The 23,185-nt window shown below is 40.7% G+C and overlaps 1 protein-coding gene across 3 annotated transcripts in view; it reads left to right on the top strand.

Moving 5' to 3' along the window:
* FNDC3B (fibronectin type III domain containing 3B) overlaps positions 1–23,185 on the top strand; it is a 354,322-nt gene that overhangs the window by 285,661 nt on the left and 45,476 nt on the right. For all 3 annotated transcript variants that reach the window (XM_061168343.1, XM_061168345.1, XM_061168344.1), the window contains exons 13-22: positions 866–1,040; positions 3,068–3,154; positions 4,361–4,499; positions 6,527–6,598; positions 8,947–9,065; positions 10,887–10,992; positions 11,878–12,050; positions 14,416–14,529; positions 14,857–15,006; positions 21,725–22,005. In XM_061168343.1, coding sequence (XP_061024326.1) covers positions 866–1,040; positions 3,068–3,154; positions 4,361–4,499; positions 6,527–6,598; positions 8,947–9,065; positions 10,887–10,992; positions 11,878–12,050; positions 14,416–14,529; positions 14,857–15,006; positions 21,725–22,005 — 1,416 coding nt within the window. The remainder of the gene's footprint in view (positions 1–865; positions 1,041–3,067; positions 3,155–4,360; positions 4,500–6,526; positions 6,599–8,946; positions 9,066–10,886; positions 10,993–11,877; positions 12,051–14,415; positions 14,530–14,856; positions 15,007–21,724; positions 22,006–23,185) is intronic.

Below are 23,185 nucleotides of genomic sequence, written 5' to 3' on the forward strand. Positions count from 1 at the left end.
GTGTTTCCTGATACAAAGAACGAGTTGCTGGGCCATCCATTGTTGTCAAGCCCAGGCAGATACTCACAAGACTGGAGAGAATCTGGACTGGGTAGGACTCACAGCTTGCCTCCAAGCTGCTAGGAAAAGGCGAGAACAGGTTTATGGTGAAGCCTCAATAGATTAAAAGTGCCTTGAAAAGACCGTATTTCAATGGCACTGCCTGGGTAACTGTTGATTAAGGGAAAAATCTTTTTCTTTCATCACTGCTTGTTGAAAATCTTCTTAAAGGTTCAGCACGTGATTGGTCCCAACCCTTTATTCAGCCTAAAGAACTTGTTAAAGATCACAAGCTTTTCAGCCCTCTTTCCCTACCCATGATAGCCATTGTATTTTTAGAGTTCACTAGTTGAACAGTCATAATGATAAAGGCTTCTACAGCTTCAGAATTTATAAATGAATTAAAAGCATCCACAAACTTTTGGAAAACGCAGCGTACATATTTGTAAAACATTTATTTTATCAGTAGACAGTTGTTTGCCCTTATATACCTTGATTTGACAGTTCCTTGGTAGCTGTGGCTCATAGCTTGTCACCATCACACTGTGCTCACTCCTAGGTGCCTGTGGGGAGAAATACATTTTTAAACATATTGTCCTGTAACACAGTATGCTTTTCTAGTAGTAGACTAAATAGGGAGTGGGTGATTGGGGCCCATTGAAGTTGTGGGGAGGAACATCACACAAAGGATCCTGGCCTGCCTTTGCTCTCTGAACCTGTCAGGCCACAGGCTTACCAGCCCAAGCCAGTCGCATGGTAGCTTCTGAAATGCCAAGACTCCTCCGCATGCTCCTAAATGTGTCTCACCGGGTCTGTTTCTCCCCAGCGGGTATAGCCAAGAGGTGGTGTGCTACACGTTAGGAAACATTCCTCAGATGCCCTCGGCACCAAGACTCGTTCGAGCCGGGGTCACATGGGTCACACTGCAGTGGAGTAAACCAGAAGGCTGCTCACCTGAGGAAGGAGTCACCTACACCTTGGAAATCCAGGAGGACGAAAATGTAAGTCTGGTGCACGTCATACTTCTGTGTGCATTCTGGAAAGTCAGTTTTATCACAGCTACAGGATACACTGTGAAATTAGGTTCACTGCCTAAGTTGGAAACAAGACTCTTAATTTCTACCAGTGCAACCACCAGCAGAAACCTGTCCTTCGCACAGTCTTCCCCCAGATCAGTAAATGGCATCCCCGACCTTTCATTTGGGGAAGCCAGAAACCTGTGGGGCCGTCCTTGACCTCATATGTGTGTTGTGTGTGTCATTCGGTCATGTCTGGCCCCATGGACTGTAGCCCACCAGGCTCCTCTGTCCATGGACTTCTCCAGGCAGGAATACTAGAGTAGGTTGCCATTCCCTTCTCCAGGGGATCTTTCCAACCCGGGGATCGAACCCAGGTCTCCAACATTGCAGGCAGATTCTTTACCGTCTGAGCCACCAGACCTCATATGTAATCAGTCAACAAATCCTTGTAAATCTCCCTTCCAAAGTTACCCAAACATCTAATTATTTCTCAGCATCTGCACAGCTACTATACTTTTCCAGCCCCCATCATCTCGCCCCTGGGTTGTTGGAATGGCCTCTTAAGTATTTTCTCTACTTTCATCCTTACACTCTGTTCTCCACATGAAGCCAGAGTGATCCTGTTAAATAAAACACGGCATGTCAGTGCTCTGCTCAGAACTCTTCCCATCTTAGCACCTTCCCTTCTCTTCCAGAGGAGAAGCCAGTACTCTTACGATGACTTCCAGGTCCTCCGAATTCAGGGTCTTCATCCCTGACCTTGTTCCTGCTGCTGTCATCTCGCTGAGCTCACCAGCCATGCCCTCCCACAACACCTTTGCAACCCCTGTGCCCTCTGACTCACATGCCCCATCAGATATCTTTGAGTCACTTCCCTCGTTCCCTTCAGGTCTCTTCTCACATGTCACCTCTTTAGAGAGCCCTTCCCTGACTGCCTTGTATGACAGCATTGTCCAGGAGCACTTTCTGTGGTGATGGAGATATCCTATAATTTGTGCTGTGTAATAAGATAGAGCCTAGTCACACATGGCTGTCGAGCACTTGAGATGTGGCTGTCAGCCCACGGAACTGAATTTTTAATTGTATCTAATTTAAATTGGAAGAGCTGCATGTGACTGCTTCATTGAGCCTGGAGAGCTCTAGAAAGCAATGCTTCCTCTCTCTATCACTCACTCTGTTCTCTTACCCAGCTTTATTTTTCATCTTATAGCACTTAACACCACACAACATGCTTCATATTTGTATGCAGAGTTTTTCTAATTGCTTTCTCCAGCTGTCATATAGTTTCTGATGGGCAAGACTTGGGTGGTACTAAACCTCTAGAGTGTGGAAGAGAGCCTGGTGCATCAGAGGGGCTCTGAGATCGGATGGATGAATGGGGTTGGATCAATGGATGCATGCATGACTAAGAATACTGTTGTATGAATTCCGTACAGTTAGCTGTCAGTGGGGCATTTATCCCATTGAAGGTCTACATCTTCCCCATCCAAGCTCGCCTTTCCCTGTTGGCCAGAAGACACTGTGTCAGAAACCCCAACCCCATAGCACATTGCAGCTTGACAGTGAGGACTTCTGCACAAGAGCCTTTTTTCATGACAATGTTGTTAAATAATTTTTTTTTTAAACTACATACTCCTTCATTAATTTGGTAGTTAAATTCTTTTTTAAAATGCTTATTGAGTAACCAGAAAAGGTTTGCTCTGTGAGGAAAGTATATGGTGGCATCTATTCCAAAGCAAATTTGCACTCTTTCAAAGAGAGAGCATTGTTCTCTTTCACATTAGTGTTAGTCTCACAATAAAAGTGCCCAGATCAGGACAGATTATGATGTGATAACAGTTAAAGTTTTACTTAGAGCACCATGGGATTCTGGCCCTATTTTTGCTATAGCTGCCAGACTTCTGGCCCACTGTGATGGTGGAAGGAGGCAGTATAGAACTGCTGCATACAAGGGATTTAATGCCCAGAATTTATGATACTGATGTTTCTTTCTGGCTTTGTCTTTTCAGGATAACCTTTTCCACCCAAAATACACTGGAGAGGATTTAACCTGTACTGTGAAAAATCTCAAAAGAAGCACACAGTATAAATTCAGGGTAAGTCAGTCATTTGGGTACTTGAACTGCTTAAAAATGAAGCTCTTTTATGTTTTACCCCTTTATCATTTTAAGTCAACTGTACAGGCTAAAAACTTTCTTAAGGTTGCTGCACTTTACACTTTTAAAGTAGTATCTATAAAATACACACCATACTTTAATTTTAAAACCCACCCCCAACTTTTGAGAAAAGAAACCTGTCACTGTAATGTGCTATAATAAATTACATAACAACGAGGCTAGATGCCCTTGCCCAGGAAGATCCAGACCAGGTGCCCAGCATACCTGTCTCTCACCTGCACTTTACATCCTTCTGAAGAGTTTCTACTTTTCATCAGATTTCCTGTTTTTTCATTGTCCTGGCTCTTTTGCCCATTTTCTCTTTCTCAGCCATTTTTCGTTTTCTCTTCTGTTACCTACACCCCTCCCCCATTGGGCTCTGGACAAGCACTGCTAATGTCACCACGGGCCATTGTGTTGGAGCAGAAGACAGCTCTCCATCTCGTTAGGAGAGAGGAGGCAGCAGGCTGCCTTCTCTGCTGCCTTACTCTTCACTGACCCTAGCACAGCACTGCTGTTTCTGGCGCAGCAGTGCGCCCTTTGGAGAGATGTGGTGGTCTTCTGATTCTCTCTTTCCTTCTCTTATTTTGTGAACCAAATCATGTTATTTAACTTGTAGGAGTCACTCAGTAAATATTTGTCAGATTATCAAGTGGAATGTGTGACTACTAAAGGGAAATGATAGTTTTTGATATTTTAAAAAACCTTGCTCTTCGATGGCTGGCTGTGAGATCAGAGGTGTGCCACCAGCAGTTCTCCACAAGGTGGCACTGTCCTACTCCCGAATAATCGAGGTCAGCGTGGTTCTTTATATCTGCTTCCCCCCGACCCCCGCATTTTCCTTCCATAAAACAAAATGAACTGGGTGGTGACATACTGGTTTTGTTTTGTGTTCTTGAAAAGGTAAAAATGTCTTAAAACCTAACTTCTTATTTAATTTTTAATTGTTAATAAGTAAACTATACAGGAAATAAGTACTCCATTAAAGAAACACTTATAAATTAGTAGTTTGGGATTGTGAGAGCGAGGGAGAGTATGTGTGTGTATCTGAGTTCATGGATGCCTTGATCTTCCCATACTGAAAGTCACCACTGGTTTAAGACCTACTATATAAAGCATATGAATGGGTTATTGGTTGTGTTACAGCTGACTGCTTCTAATATGGAAGGGAAAAGCTGCCCAAGTGAAGTTTTGGTTTGTACAACGAGTCCTGACAGGCCTGGACCACCTACAAGACCCCTCATTAAAGGACCAGTTATGTCTCATGGCTTTAGTGTCAAATGGGGTATGTTTTATTGCTATTGCTACTGCTGCTTTTTTTGACAGATTTTTTTTAAACTTGATTAGTTTCAGTAGTGACAAACCAGTTAACAAAGAAACCATATCATCTGAGGGAGTTTTACATGTTTGAAATATATATATTAGAAATATCCTGACAGTGCCACCAGTTGATAAAACTGACAATTGCAAGAGTATTTCATTCACCTCCTGATTTTCCTGTGAATCACTTCTTCTGCCTGTATTTTAATGTATTAATGATTTGTATGTGGTAGTCTCTGAATATATCATTCTTCAGTAACTTTCCCTTAAAATGTAGCAATATTTAATATGAAAATTGATTTATAAAGTTAGTATTGAAAATAGATTTCAAAATTTAGGTTAAGTTGTATTAGATTTTACAGAATGTTTAAGTTACAATGAATTAGGAAGACTTTAGTTTTTGTTGTTTGTATATAATCAGAAGTCTTGGACTTCAGGAAGTTTCCATACTGAAGTTCATTATATGCTATTTGTAGGAATCTGATAGAAGGATATTGTGCCTCATCAGCTGCATGGATTATTTCAATGAAACGAATGCCATTAGAATGTTGATAGATATTTGCAATTGTATGCGAAACTGTTACGATGTGTATGATCATCACTAATATCATGTAATAATAGTAACTACCTAACAGACAAAAGATTTTACCTGGCAGTTAAGTGATATAAAGGAAATGTAAAGCATAACTAAATCATTAGTGGAGACCAACCACTGAGACGTATCACTGTTTCAAGTTATGTGGTAATTTTGAGGCAGAATTGTTCCCTGCAGCATGGATATGATTAAAAGAAACAAAAAAATCTAGGTGTGCTTTTTGCCAGATCTAAAGCTTCTTTTCTCAGAATATCCTAGAAATTTCTGTCAATGCTAAATATTTACTTTCATTGTTAAGTGTTAAGTCGCTCAGTCTTTTCCAACTCTGCAACCCTGTGGACTATAACCTGCCAGGCTCCTCTGTCCATGGGGTTTCCCAGGCAAGAATACTGAAGTGGATTGCTGTTCCCTTCTCCATGGGATCTTCCTGCCCCAGGGATTGAACCTAGGTATCCTGCATTGCAGGCGGATTCTTTCAGCATCTGATCCACCCGGGAGGCCCCACGTGCCATAATATTTAACTATTTAATTATTGCTATAAATATCTATTACTGAAATTCATGTGTATTAATGGAAATTATAGGTGAAAAGAGACAGGAATTAAAGTTTCTAAATCTATATGAGTAACCCGAGAATATGTCTAAAACATAGAGATGGCCAATCGATAGTAGAGGCAAATTCTGTGTAGTCTTGAAAAAGGGTATTTTTCTGCTCAGAAAAGAAAATTCTTGCAGGCCCTGGGTTAGCAGTAAACAAATAGCTGAGGTACACAGGGTTCTAGTAACAAGCCAGAACCTCTTTCTCAAACCGCCTCTTTGATACAGGTTCCAGTTGATCTGATTTTCTATTAGGTTCACTTGGGATGTAAAGTTTGCTTAGTAGCAAACTGTGATGAACATATTTGTTCTATTCTGATGTTTTATTTATTTCATCAATAATTTCTACACCTCTGTTTCCCTCTCTTTCCATCTCTCCAAAGAATGTGGTCATGATGATTTAAGTGAAATAAAGAATAAAATAATTTTTGAAAAGAAGTACATGAATTTTGTTTTATATAAAAACCACAAAATATTGAAGAACAGGCTTTAGAATTCTCAAAATAAATATTTGACCATAACTCTTAGAAAAATAAGGTCATATTTTGAGTGTTGTTCATGTTTCACTAAATGCTAACTTTTCGGCATTTGTAGCTCTGTAACCTTTGTATAGAAAGTTTCGTGGTGTTTTTGTTTCTTTTGTTTTTCAAGTAAGGAGTTGGGCGAAATGTTATTTGTGTCTTTTAGTTGAATCCAGAATTTATACAGTCTAATGTTACATGGTTCTGTGTGTTCTAATAATGTTTACTAACAAAAGTCAATATGCTTTTATAACTAATAAAACATTTGCTTACTTCCCAGATCCTCCAAAGGACAATGGTGGTTCAGAAATACTCAAGTACTTGCTGGAGATTACTGATGGAAATTCTGAAGGTGAAGTTTGTAGAAATTCTTATTCAAGTGCTGTTTTCTAATAAGATAAACATCTGTATAATAATAGTGGGCGATCATTTATTCTGTTGATAGAGGTACTACGGTAAATGGGCTTTAGTCACATGTTGACAGTTTTTTCTTTGAAACACAGCATCAGGGATCAGTCTGCATGATATGTATATTTTTATCAAGCTTTTTAAAGTTTTTGTCACTTCTTTAAGCCAAAGGTCCTCATTAATAGAATAAATATGTTTTTCATCTCTCTTGGCATACTTTCTGTAGAAATTCTTATAAGCAGAGGAAGTGTCAGAAGCAATCAGCAAGAAGAATAAATCAGTGCACAGAGGACAACAACATATTGTTGTGGGTTGCTGACAAGCATAACGCACTGTAACAAATTCAGGAAATGTCTTCATTTTTGTTGTGATTTCTCAGATTATTTAATCATTACTACTTACTAATCATTACATTACTACTAGGTGAGCTAAAGTGGGACAGTATTAGAGACCAGATTCCTTCCATAGTGTTTTCTAAAAAATTCTTAGATCTTCTTTCTAATAAAATTTATTATGCTTTAATAGAAAAAAAGTAAAGTCCTCAGAACTATAAAAATGACACCTGTCTCACCACCACTCTAATGATCCCTGTAACTATTACTTTGTTTTTTAAAGTGATGCACATGGGGAGGGAAAAAGAGTTAACAGCAACTTTTACAAACAGTCTGTGCAGGTGTGTGGCTTGCTTTTTATTCTGTGCCATGATAGCCACCTGGAATGTTTTATTTTCACATCAGTTTGGCCCTACCCTATTTTAAGCCAAAAAACATGAAAATACTCTGAGATGGGCGTAGCTGTTCTTAACATAAAATCACATTCTATGCTAAAAATCAGACCTTTGAGAGAAGTCATGTATATTCAGTGTCTCATTGTGAAAAACTAAATGTATTTTGAAGTTTTGTGGCTCTCCTGACCACTGTTACTGATTAAAAGTAGATGCCATTCTGCACTTAAAGTTAACAGTGTGCTAGCGCATGACATCAGTGATTAATTTAATCTCCTCTGTACTCCTTGATCCTAGTTGCCTTTTCAGTGCAGGTCATCTAATCAGTTATGTCAGAATGACTGTCTTTATTATTCTGCCTTGTTCCTATATGGCCCTTGTTCCTGTGACTTCATTGTAGAAAGAAAGTGAAGTCGCTCAGTCATGTCCGATTCTTTGCAACCCCATGGACCATAGCCTACCAGGCTTCTCCATGCATGGAATTTTCCAAGCAAGAGTATTGGAGTGGGTTGCCATTTCTTTCGCCAGACTTTATTGTGAATCTGGCCTAATAAGCAGCTGAGAGTATCTGTGGAAGTTAGTAACTATCGTGTGTGTGTATATGTTAGTCACTCAGTCATGTCTGACTCTTTGCAACCCGATAGACTGTAGCCCACCAGGCTCTTCTGTCCATGGGGATTCTCCAGGCAAAAATATTAGAGTAGGCTGCCATTTCCTTCTCCAAATAACTGTCCTGGAAGAGGGTAAAAGTATTTTCCCTAAAACAACTGCATGGAGTAAAACACTCCTTTCAAATAGTCTTCTGGAAATGTAGTGTTAATGGAAGCAAAGCAGAGGAGGAATAAATGTCCTGGTTGGTTGAAGCAGCCTCCGCCACCGTGCTCTTCGCCTAGTGGCGTCGGCCTCACCCAGGCCCCTCAGTGGCCCGCTTGCTTTCTTTAATCCCCAGAACTGGTTAGATAACTTGGGTCACACCGAGTATTTCATCTTTAATGTCACTGTCTTGGGTATTTTTGTCTTGAGTGGGGCTCCATGGAGACAGCAGGCCTTTCCCCAAAGGACTTTGTCTATATGGCAGGGGTGGGGTGGGGGGAGTTCACTTGCTGTGACCTCCAGGCAGATAAGAACTGGGAGAAGCTCTTCAGTGGTGCCCTGGGCTGACCAGGAACCTCATGGCTGAGCCTGCTTCCCCCTGCCCAGCTGGCCCCAGGGGCTTCTCACACCATCACCACTTGCCAGCTTGCTCAATACCATCTCCTGCTACGGGGCCAACTACAGATTTCATGTGCTTTCCAGCATCCAAATCTCACAGTCAGCAAATGTGATCATGGTGATATTAAGTATCGTAACCAGCAGTGCTAAGTATTAAAAAATGCCTCCATGTTATTTTAGTTATTTAATTTTGTAAAGGAAATGGAAAGAGAGCCCTGTGACTGTTTAAAAAAGAAGAAAAGAATAGGAAATGCTGGTTTTCACGGAAACCACTTAGAGCTTTTTCTTATCAGGAATGGTTGATACTATTACATTTTTACAAAAGGCGTAAACTCACACATGGTCTTATTTTGCAGCGAGTCAGTGGGAAGTGGCCTACAGTGGGTCGGCTACAGAGTACACTTTCACCCACTTGAAACCAGGCACTTTGTACAAACTCCGAGCGTGCTGCATAAGTACTGGTGGACACAGTCAGGTTGGTTTTGTTTTGGTGCAAAAGTAAACATCTTTGGTCAAATTCAGACAGCCTGTCTGTAACATCAGAATAAATTGCTTTTTAAAAATATACCTTGGTACTACAGCCTGCCATGGTATCACATCAGAGTTTTCTGAATTGTGCTTTAGAGGATATATAAAGATAGACCCAGATGATTCTCAACTGAATTGTGCTGCTTTCCAAGACTTGGGCATGACCACGTCACAGTTGAAAATTGAGGGTGGACTACAATTTGCATTGGCTAACAAATACGGGGGGGGTGAACCTCAGTTATCGCAATGATAGAAAAGCTTAGAATTTAGAGCAAAAAGTCCAGCTCAGCTTTGCTGTTACTTCGTCTGGCAGTGTTGTAAGAATGTGAGACACACCTTCCTCTTGATACTTTACTGCCATCTGCTGGAAAATGATTGTAAAGCCACATATACCTAGGATGACTGAGCTGAATCGCATCTCCTGCGATTGCGCGGGGCCCAACCTATACATCTGTAGGTAGCACCAGTTCTCTTGTTGTCTGCCTTTTTTTAAATTGAAGTATAGTTGACTTGCAATATTATATAAGTTTCCTGTCACAACACAGTGAGTTAATATTTTTATACATTACAGAATGACCACCACCATTGTCTACAATTTATATGACCTTAGACCAACCATTCAACATGTCAGGAAACTTGGCTTCAGCCTCACAGAAGCACACATGAAGTGTTCTAGAAATGAGATCATTATCTAAATGATGAACATTTAGAAAGTGAGTGAAAGGCGATATGGTAAAAAACGTTTTCATCATAGAGATATTTAGCGTTGTGGTTTTGAAACCATTAGTATTGAGAGAGAGAGCAGAAGATGGCTTATAGCCCTGGACTGGGTTGACTTTTCAGGAAAACAGCTGCCAGTAGGTGCAGAATTTTGCCAGTCAGCCCACCTCTAACACCGTCATATGTTTATTTTCTCCGCGCCACACCCCCGCCCCCCCAAGGATAGCAGTATTGTGAAGTCTAGACTGTATATTTAGACAGAATTCTCATGTTAAAAAAAAAAGGTCCAGCTCGACGACATTTATACAGTGTCTCCCAGGGTGAGCTAGGTTGACCTCTGAGTCGCAGGTGATTAGCGAGCTTCTCTCACATGCGAGGTGCTGCTCGAGGCTGTGCAGAGGCCGCGGTGCCCCTTGAATGTATAAACACATCTCCTCTGCACCGCGTTTCCTTGAGGAGGAGGATGAGGCTGGTTGACCTGCATATCTCTACCATGTTCCTCATATCTCAAAAAGGGGTCAGCTTCCATTCTGCCAGCCTTACACAACCAGATCCTGCAAAAAAGAAGCCCTGGTGATTTTAACGTTGGCAGAACCTTCTGGTTAATATCACACTCAGGTGACTTTTTTGTTTCTCTGCTCTGTATGTAGATGTGGGCCATTTATGGCACCGTTTAAAAACCTCATCCAGCTGTTGTTTTGTGTTCTCCTCTGTCCTCAGGAAGTGTCTAATTTTTAGTTTAAAGGGAAGTAACTGTGTGCTTGGGATCCACAACAGTCAAAATGTCAGTCTGCAGATCTGACACCAGCAATAATTATTTTTACCAGTGCCATATGCATATGTCCGTAGTTAAAACATACACAAATATACACGTGCATCACACACAGAGTGACGAAGGATCTGATTGCATGAGAAGTGTACACATTCAATGTGTAACCCCCCCACTTTGGCAGCATTTGCTGGTATGGAGTGGAATTTGCCTGGTATGTAGAGCTCTAAAAAATGCATAGTAACTAAGAGACGGTTCTCTCTGGTGTTTCTCCTGCAGTGTTCTGAAAGTCTCCCTGTTCGCACTCTAAGCATTGCACCGGGTCAGTGTCGCCCACCGAGGGTTTTGGGTAGACCAAAGCACAAAGAAGTCCACTTAGAGTGGGGTGAGTGACCACATCTTCACGTCACCAACTTGGGCAATTGGAGGTTGAGTTTAAGACTTACTGCTTTGTAACTAAGTTTCAGGTCTTTCTTCTGAAAACCAGCTTTGTGTCTATTGAAAATGTCCATATTCTGTTTAATGTACGTGGGCTTGGGTTTGTGAATGCCCAGCACTGTGGCCCATCCTCCTGTTCCTGATGGTGCCGCACGTTCTGTCCACCCTCTGCCCTCAGAGGGCACTGTTCTAGAAAATGTTTCAGAGCAGGAATTCCTCAGCTTTGTTCATAAAATAAAAGTTGTGCTTAATAAAGAGGTTAAACCAAGAAATTGTTCATAGGTAGCATCTGATTCCTCCTCACCTTTGCCACCCTCTCGTGTGTGGGTCCTGGTGTTTTACAGTCTCAGCTCAAGCTATGTTAGCATTTCCTGTCATGTTAATAATTCATAGCATGTAAAATTGCAAATATAAACCTACAGAACTCTCAGACTATTGTTCCCCATCACTTAACGTCTAAATTAAGATGTTATGCCAGTTTGGGCTTCTCTAATTTGATTTAATATGTCCTTTGGTTTCAGGTTAAAATGATTTTTCTCCCATCTAATTCTTGCCTTTGCCTTGCATTAGAATGTAAAAGAATTGCCTAAAAGTTCTATGGTTTTGGAATCACTTTGTTAGTATCATTAAACGTACTTGCTTTGAAAAGTATGAATAACATCATTAAGAAACTTTCTTTTGTATCTTCTCTTTTTGAAGTGGGGGTTCTTTTGTAAATATCAAGGGCAGGCTACCTACATGATATTTTGCAAGCTTCATAGAAAGTAAGGTGTGATAGGGCCAACCAGAAATATAAAAATATTCTAAGATGAACAATACTCTCCATTCCCAGACGTTCCTGCCTCTGAAAGTGGCTGTGAGGTCTCGGAGTACAGCGTGGAGATGACAGAACCAGAGGATGTGGCTTCCGAGGTGTACCACGGGCCGGAGCTCGAGTGCACCGTGGGAAACCTGCTTCCAGGAACCGTGTATCGCTTCAGGGTGCGAGCTCTGAATGACGGAGGGGTGAGTACATGCTTACGTATCACCACACAAGCATGAGGTCCTGGCACTTCTGTTTCCACCCTTCTAAAATTCCTCATCTGTATCTGTCCAACCATGACAGCCATTAAGGAACTGTATGTAAAATCTTATTTCTGAAGAAATCCTGCTTTGATTTCATGTAGACCCAGCATTGGAAATTTTGATTCTTTTGTCCTCCTATTAAGACAGAGCTCAAAGTTAATAAGGACTTTACTGTTTAGCTGCCTTTTGGTGGTTTCTTAATTTCCTAGTTTCTCATCGATTATATAAATCGCTTATGGGAAATTAGGACTACGTAATATTCCTTGACCATGTTGTCTAAATTACTCAGCAATGTCTTAGGTCAGTTTTTAAAACTCGGCCGGGGTAGGGGCTAGGGAGACCAGCTTGTTTGTTTTTTCTTTATTTCATAGAGCTCTGTGGTCCTTTCTAGTGCTCCATTTGAAGCTGTTGAGGTGGGCTATTCAAGATTGAAAGGGTCTGACTATATGCACAAAGGTGGTTGGTTTTTCTAATGGTAGAGTGATGTGGATTCATAATGAGAATTGAAGTGACCCAGAAACCTTAGGGCTGTTTGGTGTGTCACAGATGGGCAGAAACGTAAAAGACGGTAGAAGGGTGTGGGCAGGGCAGACTGCTGCTAATGCCCTACAGAGAGCCAGTGATGTCTATAAATGCATTCTGTGCAAAGAAATACATGTCTTTAATCGATGAGATTTTTATAAGAAAGAAAGCCAAGCTGACAGTGACAGGAAGTTGGCAATGACTTTTCTAGTTCTTGGTGTTCATTCATGCCTTTCAGAAGTGAAGTGTGTTTGTCTTTAATCCGTTTCGAGTTAGCCAGGCCTTAGTTTGAAAACATTTGGTCTGAAGTAGAATTGCAAATCTTGATCAAGACCTGGATCTCTTCTAACTCACCATGAGGAAAGAATTTCAGATACAGGTATTTAAATTTAAAAAAGCCCACACACGCAAAATTAGACAATTAAAATGTATTGGTGAGAAGATAAGAAAGCCTCTGTACCCTGACTTTTTATAAGTAAAAAGAGGATGGATAGTGATAATCATCAATGCTGCAGAAGAAACCCTGGTGCTTTTCCCCTTCAACTTTTGAAGAAGATATTTGCCATGATAAAGCGACATGTGCAACTGGACTGATTGAGGTTTACTTTCTCCTTTCACTAATTTATCCTTTAAAGAAACTATCTCAGCCTTATTTTTAAATCCTGCTATATTAAAATTTAACCATGTATTTGACTCATGGGCCTCTTCTGTGGTCTACTCCAGAGAGTTTCTCCCCCACCTTCAGTATATTTGCAAGTTATATTAGAAAATGTGAAAGATTTTTTTCTTTATGTTTTTTCCTCCATTTTGAAAAACACAGTCATATACTTCATTAGCCTGAAAATTGCTTTACTCTTTGCCCCAATTCTTTTAAGTACCACATATTCCACCTTAACCTGGTGGTTCTGGTTCTCTCGATGTGTTTTAAATTTGTAGTGATGATTGTCTCTGAGCAGTGTGGCCACTGATGGTGGGAGGAGGAGAGAAATGCCATATAAACCTTCAGATAGTTGAGATGGTGGCCATGCCAAGAAAACATTAATAGGACTGTTGGTTTCAAATTGGAAAATACCAGTGTCTAGAAGAAATACTCAAAATTTGATAACCAACAATTCCACACAGATTTTTATGCTTTAAAAATTAAACTACAGTGTGCATCTGACTTGGTTTACTTTGAAACGCTCTGAGAAATTAAAGCACAATGCTGTGATGTAGCAAAAGTCAGTGTTTTTTATTTCTTGAAGTGAAGTCGCTCAGTCTTGTCTGACTCTTTTGTGACCCCGTGGATTGTAGCCTACAGACTCCTCCATCCATGGGATTCTCCAGGCTGGTATACTGGAGTGGGTTGCCATTTCCTTCTCCAGGGGATCTTCCCGACCCAGGGATCAAACCCAGGTCTCCCTCATTGGAGGCAGACACTTTAACCTCTGAGCCACTGGGGAAGCCCTTTTATTTCTTAGGTCACAGCAAAAATGTATAGTAAACCAACTTTCTAATCCTTTTGAATTAAAAAAAATAAAATATATATAAAATAGACATTTACCACTCAAGTAATGTATGTTGGAAGAAAATCTACTCATGTAATTGAAAATTGTATTGATGATACCATTAGTCTAGCCCTTGTTTGGTTATAAGCTTGTGTTATATGCGCGCGTGCGCGCACACACACATACACACACACACTCCTTGTCTGGTATAAGCTTGTGTTATGTGCACACACACACACAGGCACGCACACTGGTACACACACCCCTCCAAGCACATGTGTGTTTTTCTCTTGCAGTATGGTCCCTATTCTGATGTCTCAGAAATTACCACGGCTGCAGGGCCTCCTGGACAGTGCAAAGCACCTTGTATCTCTTTTACGCCTGACGGATGTGTCCTAGTGAGCTGGGAGGTAAGTCAGGCACACATTTTGCGTTATTTTGTTTCTTCTACTTTATCTGTTCCCCAGTGCAAGGTACAAGAGATCTACAAAGCTAAAATTCACATGTAGGTAGATGATTCTTACACAGTCATCTGCCTTAGCACTTGCCAGGAGTTACGGAAATTTTACCACTGATCCAAATTAAGAGGAAATTGAATATCTTTTTCATGCTTTTCTTTTGTATGTATTTCAAATACTCTGAGGCATCTTGCTCTTTTTTTTTTTTTTAAATAATTTGTTGAACACAAACATCATAGGATTTTCTTCTCAATGAAATTAAATTTCTGAATTTTCCAGAGTCCTGAAAGCTCTGGTGCTGACATCTCAGAGTACAGGTTGGAGTGGGGAGAAGATGAAGAATCCTTAGAACTTGTTTATCATGGGACAGACACCGGCTTCGAAATGAGGGACCTGTTACCTGCCGCACAGTATTGCTGTCGATTACAGGTAGGCTGACACCATGCGGCCGTTACTCACACATACTGGGTTCCCTGAAAGACTCCTTGGGAAACTTACTCAAAGGCTCATGATGGAGGCCATCAGGAAGGGTGATATGGGGAAAAGAGTCCTTTTAAATAAAAATAGGTGCAATCATTTTGGCACTTTACAGTTCATTTTTGCTTCTCTGAGAGGTCCTGAAACATGGGAACAAAATCCGAATCATCTCCACTGTATTCCTCACCACCCTTGCATTGTGTTGGTTGGTTAATTCACTGAATACAGGATCGAGTCCAAGGCAAAGTGGGCACAGCTCCTTAGGGAAGATGCCTTTTGTCTGAATTTTCCGAGATGCACATTTCACTGGGAAAGCCACTTAGACAAAAGGCAAAAAAACCTTTAAAACTTCCCATTCCAGATGTTAAATGGAGCCAGAAACAAACAGTAGAGTAGTTCGGACAGCCTGCATTTGATCACAGGACCCACCTCCCACCTCTCAGTGACCATTAACAAGTCAGGTTATCTGTAAGCCTCCTCTTGGGTGTCCAAATAGAATAACACAAAGAATAATTAGCTCCTAGCCTAACCCCCAAGAGTGACAGTAGTCATAGGTTTACTTTCATTTTATTGACTTGGGTAAATATTTTCTTTTCCCTTTGTAAAGCCTTATTGACTTGAGAAAACAGGGTTCTTTGTTCATTTATTTCCATTTGTTCAGTAACATTTGGGCCCTGCTTTGTGCCAACCTCAAAGAATGATCAGGATGACCAAAAGGAGAGATAACAAAGAATTCTATTTTCACACGTGTTTAGATTTAAATAAAGAAGCAAAGATGCCAGGTTTAGGTCTCCATCTGATTTAAGTCATGGATCATATTATTTATTACATATCCATTTACTCTCAGTGTCTCTGGCCTCTTTGGAGAAAATAGTCCCTTCTTAAGTTAACTTTGGGCTTCCCAAGTAGCTCTGTGGTAAAGAATCTGCCTGAAGTGGAGGAGATACAGATTCAACCCCCGGTCAGGTAGGTCCCCTGGAGAAGGAAATGGCAACCCACCAGCTCTAGTATTCTTGCTGCAGAATCCCAAGGACAGAGGAGTCTGGTGGGCTACAGTCTGTGGGAGTAGCAAAGAGTTGGACACAACTTAGCAACTGAGCATGCACACACACAAGTTAACTTTCCAGATCAACAGAAACTTTTCTGTTAAATTCTGAAGGCTCTTTTATCGTAAACATTTCTGGTTAAACTCTTTTGCTATACACACCTCAAATGGAGAGCCTGGGACATAATTAGCCCTTCATCAGTGAGTCAGGGTCACAGCACATTATCTGAGCTTTATAATAACAGTGCTGAGTCATTGGGGAAAGGTTGAATTATGTGCTACACTCCTGTTTTTGGAACAAGGCAGGATATAAATAAAAACTCTTTGCCATCACAGGAAAGAACTTGAGTTCAACCTGTTTTTGCATTTTGGTCTCTCTTTAAAATGTTCTTTTTCCTTTTTTTCTTTCGGGGTTTTTGTTGTTACTTACCATTAACACCCCAAAACTGCATTTTAAAAGTACGTTGGTAAGAATAGAACCTGTGTAATAATCTTGTCTCACTGTTTCAACAGTAGTATTTTCAAACATGTATACTTATTTGTCATAAAATGAGTCAGATACTATAAAGGGGATAGTACTCTCAAGACCACACTTGCTATACTAAAGAAGTATTGCCAGGAAAAAGTCTCCTCATCTTATATTAATTTCTTGATACCTGTGAACCTAATCTGAATCATTTTCATTTGGTATTACTACAAAGTCAGGTTAAAGCCTGAATATTCGTTTAAATATTTGGTGCTTTAAAAATTAAATCACTGTAATATGTAAATAGTATCATATAAAAATTGGATGGAAGCATTGCTTATTTTGTACAGGAATTTTTGAATTTTATATTCTTCCTTAGGAATGCTTCAATTAACATGTACCCAAATAATTCTGTTTACATGAGACATATTGTATATTTTACACATACTCTTAAATATTAGTAAGATTCTTGCTCAGGGCTGGTGCACTGGGAAGACCCAGAGGGATGGGATGGAGAGGGAGGTGAGAGGGGGGATCGGGATGGGGAACACATGTAAATCCATGGCTGATTCATGTCGATGTATGGCAAAAACCACTACAATATTGTAAAGTAATTAGCCTCCAACTAACAAAACATAAATGGGGGGGGGGAAAAATGTAAAAATAAATAAATAAATAAATAAACAAAAAGATTCTTTAAAATTGTTTACTTTGAAATTTGGTAATAATAAGAGGTATAACTCAAGAAAGCATTTTCCATAGTATAAGGCTAGTAAAAGAAAATTGGGTCTTAAATAGGATCCTGGAATATAAAAAGAACATTAGTAGAAATTGGTAAGATTTTAATCTAACTACATAAGATCTATACATAGTTAGTACTATTGTATCTCCTGGTTTTGATCATTGTTTTATAGTAATATAGGCTTCCCAGGTGGTGCAGTTGGTAAAGAATCCACCTGCCAATGCAGGAGACACGAGAGATGTGGGTTTGATATCTGGGTCAGGAAGATCCCCTGGAGAAGGAAATGGCAACCCACTCCAGTATTCTTGCCTGGAAAACCCCATGGACAGAGGAGCCTGGTGGGCTACCGTCCATGGGGTTGCAAAGAGTCGGACATGACTGATAGTTATGATATAAATGCAGATTTTAAGAATTATAAAACTGATACTTTCTTGGTTTTTGTAGAGATTGCCAATGTAGTATGGCTGATATCAGTTATTTCATTAAAATATGTATTTTTTCCTCTGGGTCCTTCATATCCCTTTGGCCCTTGAATAACTCCACACAAAAGCACATGTTTGACAAAGTAATGAGTCAAGAATCATTACTGAAGACCTCAGTTAACACCAGGAAGGAGGCATGAGAACAGACTAAGAAGGCGGAGCCCAGACACAGAGTAAAATAAGTAAGAAAATGTAAATTTTAAAAATAATGGAGAAAACAAATAATACCTCAGAGTACATTAATAACATGAAAAGGGAAAAGGGTAATAAAATACTTAGTGCTGAATTTTTCATTATATGGTGAGATTGTAAAGAAATCAATAATTCAGCCTTAAGTGTATGTTAACTTATATAGTCATAATTATGTGAGATATAAATATTTTAAAAATTTGAAACAAATTATGACCTTGATTGCCCTGTAGACCATTTGCTTACTTCTTACTTACCTTTAACAAAGAGTTTTTCTCTTTTCTACCGGACTCCACCCAGAGATCATCATCATTGACATCACATTCCCTCGGGTTAGTTATTAATGGTTGTCAGTTAAAGATAGGGGTCTTTAAGAAACTCCTTTTGGTTTCTAGACTTAGACCAGCATAGCATCTCAGTTCTATTCTTGTAAGTAGCAGAAAATCATTTCTTTCCATGGGCACTTGAGTCTGTAGCCAACTGTGGGAGTCTAAGACAAATGGCTCAGCCTCCCATTCAGCCACTTCTGCTATTATATCTCTTGATCACTGTCCAGGAATTTCCTTTTATTAAAAAAAATTATATACACACACACACACACACACACACACACACAGGGGCTTCCCTGGTGGCTCAGACGGTAAGGTGTCTGCCTACAATGCGGAAGACCCAGGTTTGCTCCCTGGGTCGGGAAGATCCCCTGGAGAAGGAAATGGCAACCCACTCTAGTACTCTTGCCTGGAAAATCCCATGGACAGAGGAGCCAGGTGCAGGCTACTGTCCATGGGGTCTCAAAGAGTCGGATATGACTGAGCCACTTCATACACACTCACACACATATAGACACACAAATACATATATTTATATGTGTGTGTGTATATATATATATATATATATATATATATATATATGCTTCCCTGGTGGCTCAGTGGTAAAGAATCCACCTACCGATGCAGGAGACACAGGTTCAATCCTTGGGTCAGGAAGATCCCTTGGAAAAGGAAATGGCAACCCACTTCAATATTCCTCCTGGGAAATCCCATGGACAGAGGAGCCTGGTGGGCTACAGTCCATGGGGTTGCAAAGAGTGGGACATGACTGATAGTTATATAAGGTATTAATATTAGGAGAAGCAAAATGAGAAATATATGCACTAGTTTTTCAACTTTTCTTTAAGTCTAAAATTAGTTCAGGGTATTTTGTTGTTGCCTTGTTTTAAGAAAATTGCTTTATGAAAATTTAGGTAACTAGGAAAATTGTTATTGCTATTTTGTTCTTGATTTTCCTAGTGAGAAGGAGGGAAGTGAAGCACTGACCATTGGCTTAATACTGTGCCAGGATTTTACATGTTAACAAATTTAATGTTTAAAATAACTCTATAAATTATTTGTTACTATCCCCATTTTATATCTGAGGAAACAGACTCAGAAATATTACTTTGCCTAAGATCACACAGTTAGTAAGTAATGAAATCAAGATATGAACAACGCTCCAACTCTGAAAGCTATGTTCTTTTCCTTGTATTACATAGTTGTTAAAACCTTAGTTAATATGAAAGTTGGACTCTACAGTATCTTATTTTTCTGCCCCTATGATAAATTTGTACCCCAAAAGAATATCTAAATATATACTCTTAATTTGTAGCATAAATATTCTACCAAAAAGAAAGTTGGTGTTGTTATGAAATAGGACTAGATGTAAAAAATTTATTACAGAAGGGTTTCAAAAGCGATTTGATAGCAAATGAATGCTCTTAACTTGCTTCTTTGAAATGAATGGTTAACACACAGGCATTGTAGTGAACCTTTGATATAAGAGCTCAGATGACTTTCCTTTTGGTTTATCATTTGTCCTCATAAGGTCTCCTGAGAAGTAAACTAGATTTTTGAGTACTTTCATTTTTGTCAAGAGGTTGCCAAGTGTTTTTGTAAGGGAAAAAATATTGTTAATGACGTTTATTGAGCACATGCTTTGTATCAGGTACTGTTCTGGTTGCTAGGGCTACAGCTGTGAACCAGAAAACCTTGCCCTTACAGGACTTACATTCTAATCAAGGGAGCAGTTAAATGAAATATATACTATGTTGATGATAAATGCTATAATGAAAATAAAAGCAAAGAAGGGAAATAAATGAGAAGGATTATGGGGGTTGGGGTAGGGGTAACTACAGGTTTAAATGTGGTATTCTGAGAGGTCTCTCTGCAAAGGTCAAAACTTGAGAGAAGCCTGAGTAGCTGATTAAATAGGCTATGCAGATGTCAGGGAAAGAGCTTTGTGGACAGAAGGGGCAGCAAGCTGCAAAGGCCCTGAGGTGAGCAAGCTTGGTGTCCCTGTGAAACAGCAAGAAAGCCAGTGTGGCTGGAGCAGAGGGAGTGGAGAAAGTAGGAGACAGTGAAGGCAGAATGGTTCTGGGTTCTTGGGGAAGGCGGCGGTGGTGAACAGATCGGATAGGATCTCATAGACAGTTGTGAGAACTTTGAAGTCACTTGTGTATCTGGTGGGCGACCATAGAAGGGACAGTGGTTGTTACAGACTGTGGGGCATGGGCTGACGTAGATACCAGTTAGGAGGTCATTACAGTCGCCAGATGTGAGAGACTGTAGTCAGATTAGAATGGTCAAGGGTGTGCTGATGGCTTGGGCAGGGGTATGAGAGAAAGAAAGATGCCCAGCAGTGATTCACGGATGTGGCATGAACAACCTGAAGGATGGGGAAACCACAGGAGGTACAGTGGGGGGTGGAAGGAAGGATGAGGAAGAATGGGGTGGACACCACTTTGGAACTGTATAGACACTTGAGTGTGAGGTGCCTACTTGACATTTAAATAGAGATATTCAGTTGAATTGAGTAGGCAGTTGAATACAACAGGCTGGCATTTAGGGCAGAGGTCTGGACCGTACACATAAATTTGGGAGTAGGGATAAATGGCATTTGCCCCCGAGACAAGGTGAGATGTCCAGGAGTTTAAGCAGAAGTGGTACAGAGGCGTGCGAGGCCTGGGGCCTGGTTCCCTCCAGGGCTGAGAGAGCCTGGTAATGAGTAGCAGGTCGCAGAGGTGACTGAGAAGCAGAGCAGGTAAGTAGAAACAAGAGGACGGTCCCCGAGACTGAATGCAGGAGTGATGAGTGACCAAGTGTCAGCAGTGACACTCAAAGTCAGCCGAGAGCAGAGCATTGACTGCAGATGTGAGTTCCGCACTCACGTGGAAAACAGTGAGTACTTTTCTGAAATTCCTAGAGTTCTTCCAGAGCAGCACTTGAGTTAAAAGTCAGATTACTGGATTTTGATCCCAGCTTGGCATCTGAATCTTGGGCTTGAGTTATTTGATCTGACTTTGAGTTCCCTCTTCTCTGAAAGGCAGATAAGAGTCAAGGTCATCCCACCCTGAGCACACCCGATCTCATCTGAAAGGCAGATAAGAGTAGCTTCCTTGAATTATCTACCTCAGACAGTTATTGTGACGATGGCATAAGAGTACATAAACTGAAGTGGGCTATGCAAAGAGGAAGTGTTACTTTTAAATGATTTTTCATAAGAAACAATGATGACGTTATCTTTTATTAGTAGAAAAGATGTGATTGATATCTTTTGGAAGGTGGTTATCAATATGAACATCGTGGAGGATTTATCTCCACCTACATTTCTGGCAGCAGTCGTATGTTACTTTAGACTCAACAGCACCTAGTGTGGAGGCATTAGTAGGTGCTCATGAAGTAATGGGACATTGTCTCGCTGTTGTTTTCCAGGCTGTTAATCAAGCTGGAGCAGGACCGTACAGTGAGCTCGTCCTTTGCCAGACACCAGCATCTGCCCCTGACCCTGTCTCTACTGTGTGTGTCCTGGAGGAGGAGACCCTCAACGCCTATCCCGATTCGCCTTCTGTGTGCCTTGTACTGAACTGGGAAGAGCCGTGCAATAATGGATCTGAAATCCTTGCTTACAACATTGATCTTGGAGACACTAGCATCACCGTGGGTAATACCACCACCCACGTTATGAAAGACCTCCTTCCAGAAACCACCTACCGGTGAGTGCAGGAAAGTTGAAATACAGCTGCATGGACACATACATCAGAGCATGGGGCTACGGAACCTTTAGGTCCTAAAGGCCAAATGGGTGAATTCTAGTCATTTTTAATGCATTTAAGAGTAGTAAATGCAAATACAATTCAAAAACTTGTACTACTTTTTACTTTATAAGTCAGTTACAAATTGATATAATTCCTAACCCATGAGGGGACATTTCACCAACCATTTTAAGTCAATTCTTCCTCCTCAGTTTTTGATAAACTGCTTTTCTTGCTGTTTTTCCTCTGTCTCATCACTCTGCGACACCCTCTGCACCTCTGAAGCAGGGCTTTGCCATTCTTCGGATCCACTCAAAGCAGGCACGCTGTTACAGAGCATCTATGATGGATCTTTTGTTCATGATTTCATGAGCAGCCAGAGAAACTGGCTCCACCCAGCAAAACTCAGTTAACACCTGCATTCTTCCTTTCCCCCAGAATTCTTGTTGAGTAGCCAGCACTTCACCTCCCCCTATATACCTTTTTCTCAACATGGCCTCTTGAGATTTCAAGACATTTAGTTCTGTCTCCAAGGGCTTCCCAGGTGGTGCCTGGGAAAGAACCTGCCTGCCAATGACAGTGCAGGAGACATAAGAGATGCGGGTTCAATCCCTGTGTGGGGAAGATCCCATAGAGAAGGAAATGTTAACCCACTCCAGTATTCTTGCCTGGGAAATCCAACGGACAGAGGAGCCTGGTGGGCTACTGTCCATGGGGTCGCACAGAGTCATTCACTACTGAAGCAACTTAGCACGCATGCACCAAGGGGCCATAGCTGGGAGACAGAAAGTTCAGGATTAGCATTAGAGGAGTGCAGGAACCATGTGATTATCCCAGTGCCTTTTCAGGGTGTCTCCCTTTGTCACGTTCACTGGCTTATTAAGGGGGTGAAGTGGAGCCTGATTCAGAAACAGATCCTTAGCTACGTCTTCAGGCAAATCACTTAAGCTTTTGGTGTCTCAGCATCGTCCACAGCACGAGGAGAACAAGATTACTTACTTCAAAAACATGTTGTAAGGAGTAAGCAGATGAATATTTAATGCTCATACAGAGTCCAGCAGTACATAGCAGGTGCACGTAAACATGCACTGTAATTTTTATTGTTATCAAGATCTTCACCCAGAGAAACTGGTTCTTCTTG

Source organism: Dama dama, chromosome 19 (assembly GCF_033118175.1).
Source record: "Dama dama isolate Ldn47 chromosome 19, ASM3311817v1, whole genome shotgun sequence".
In the NCBI taxonomy this organism is placed as follows: Eukaryota; Metazoa; Chordata; class Mammalia; order Artiodactyla; family Cervidae; genus Dama; species Dama dama.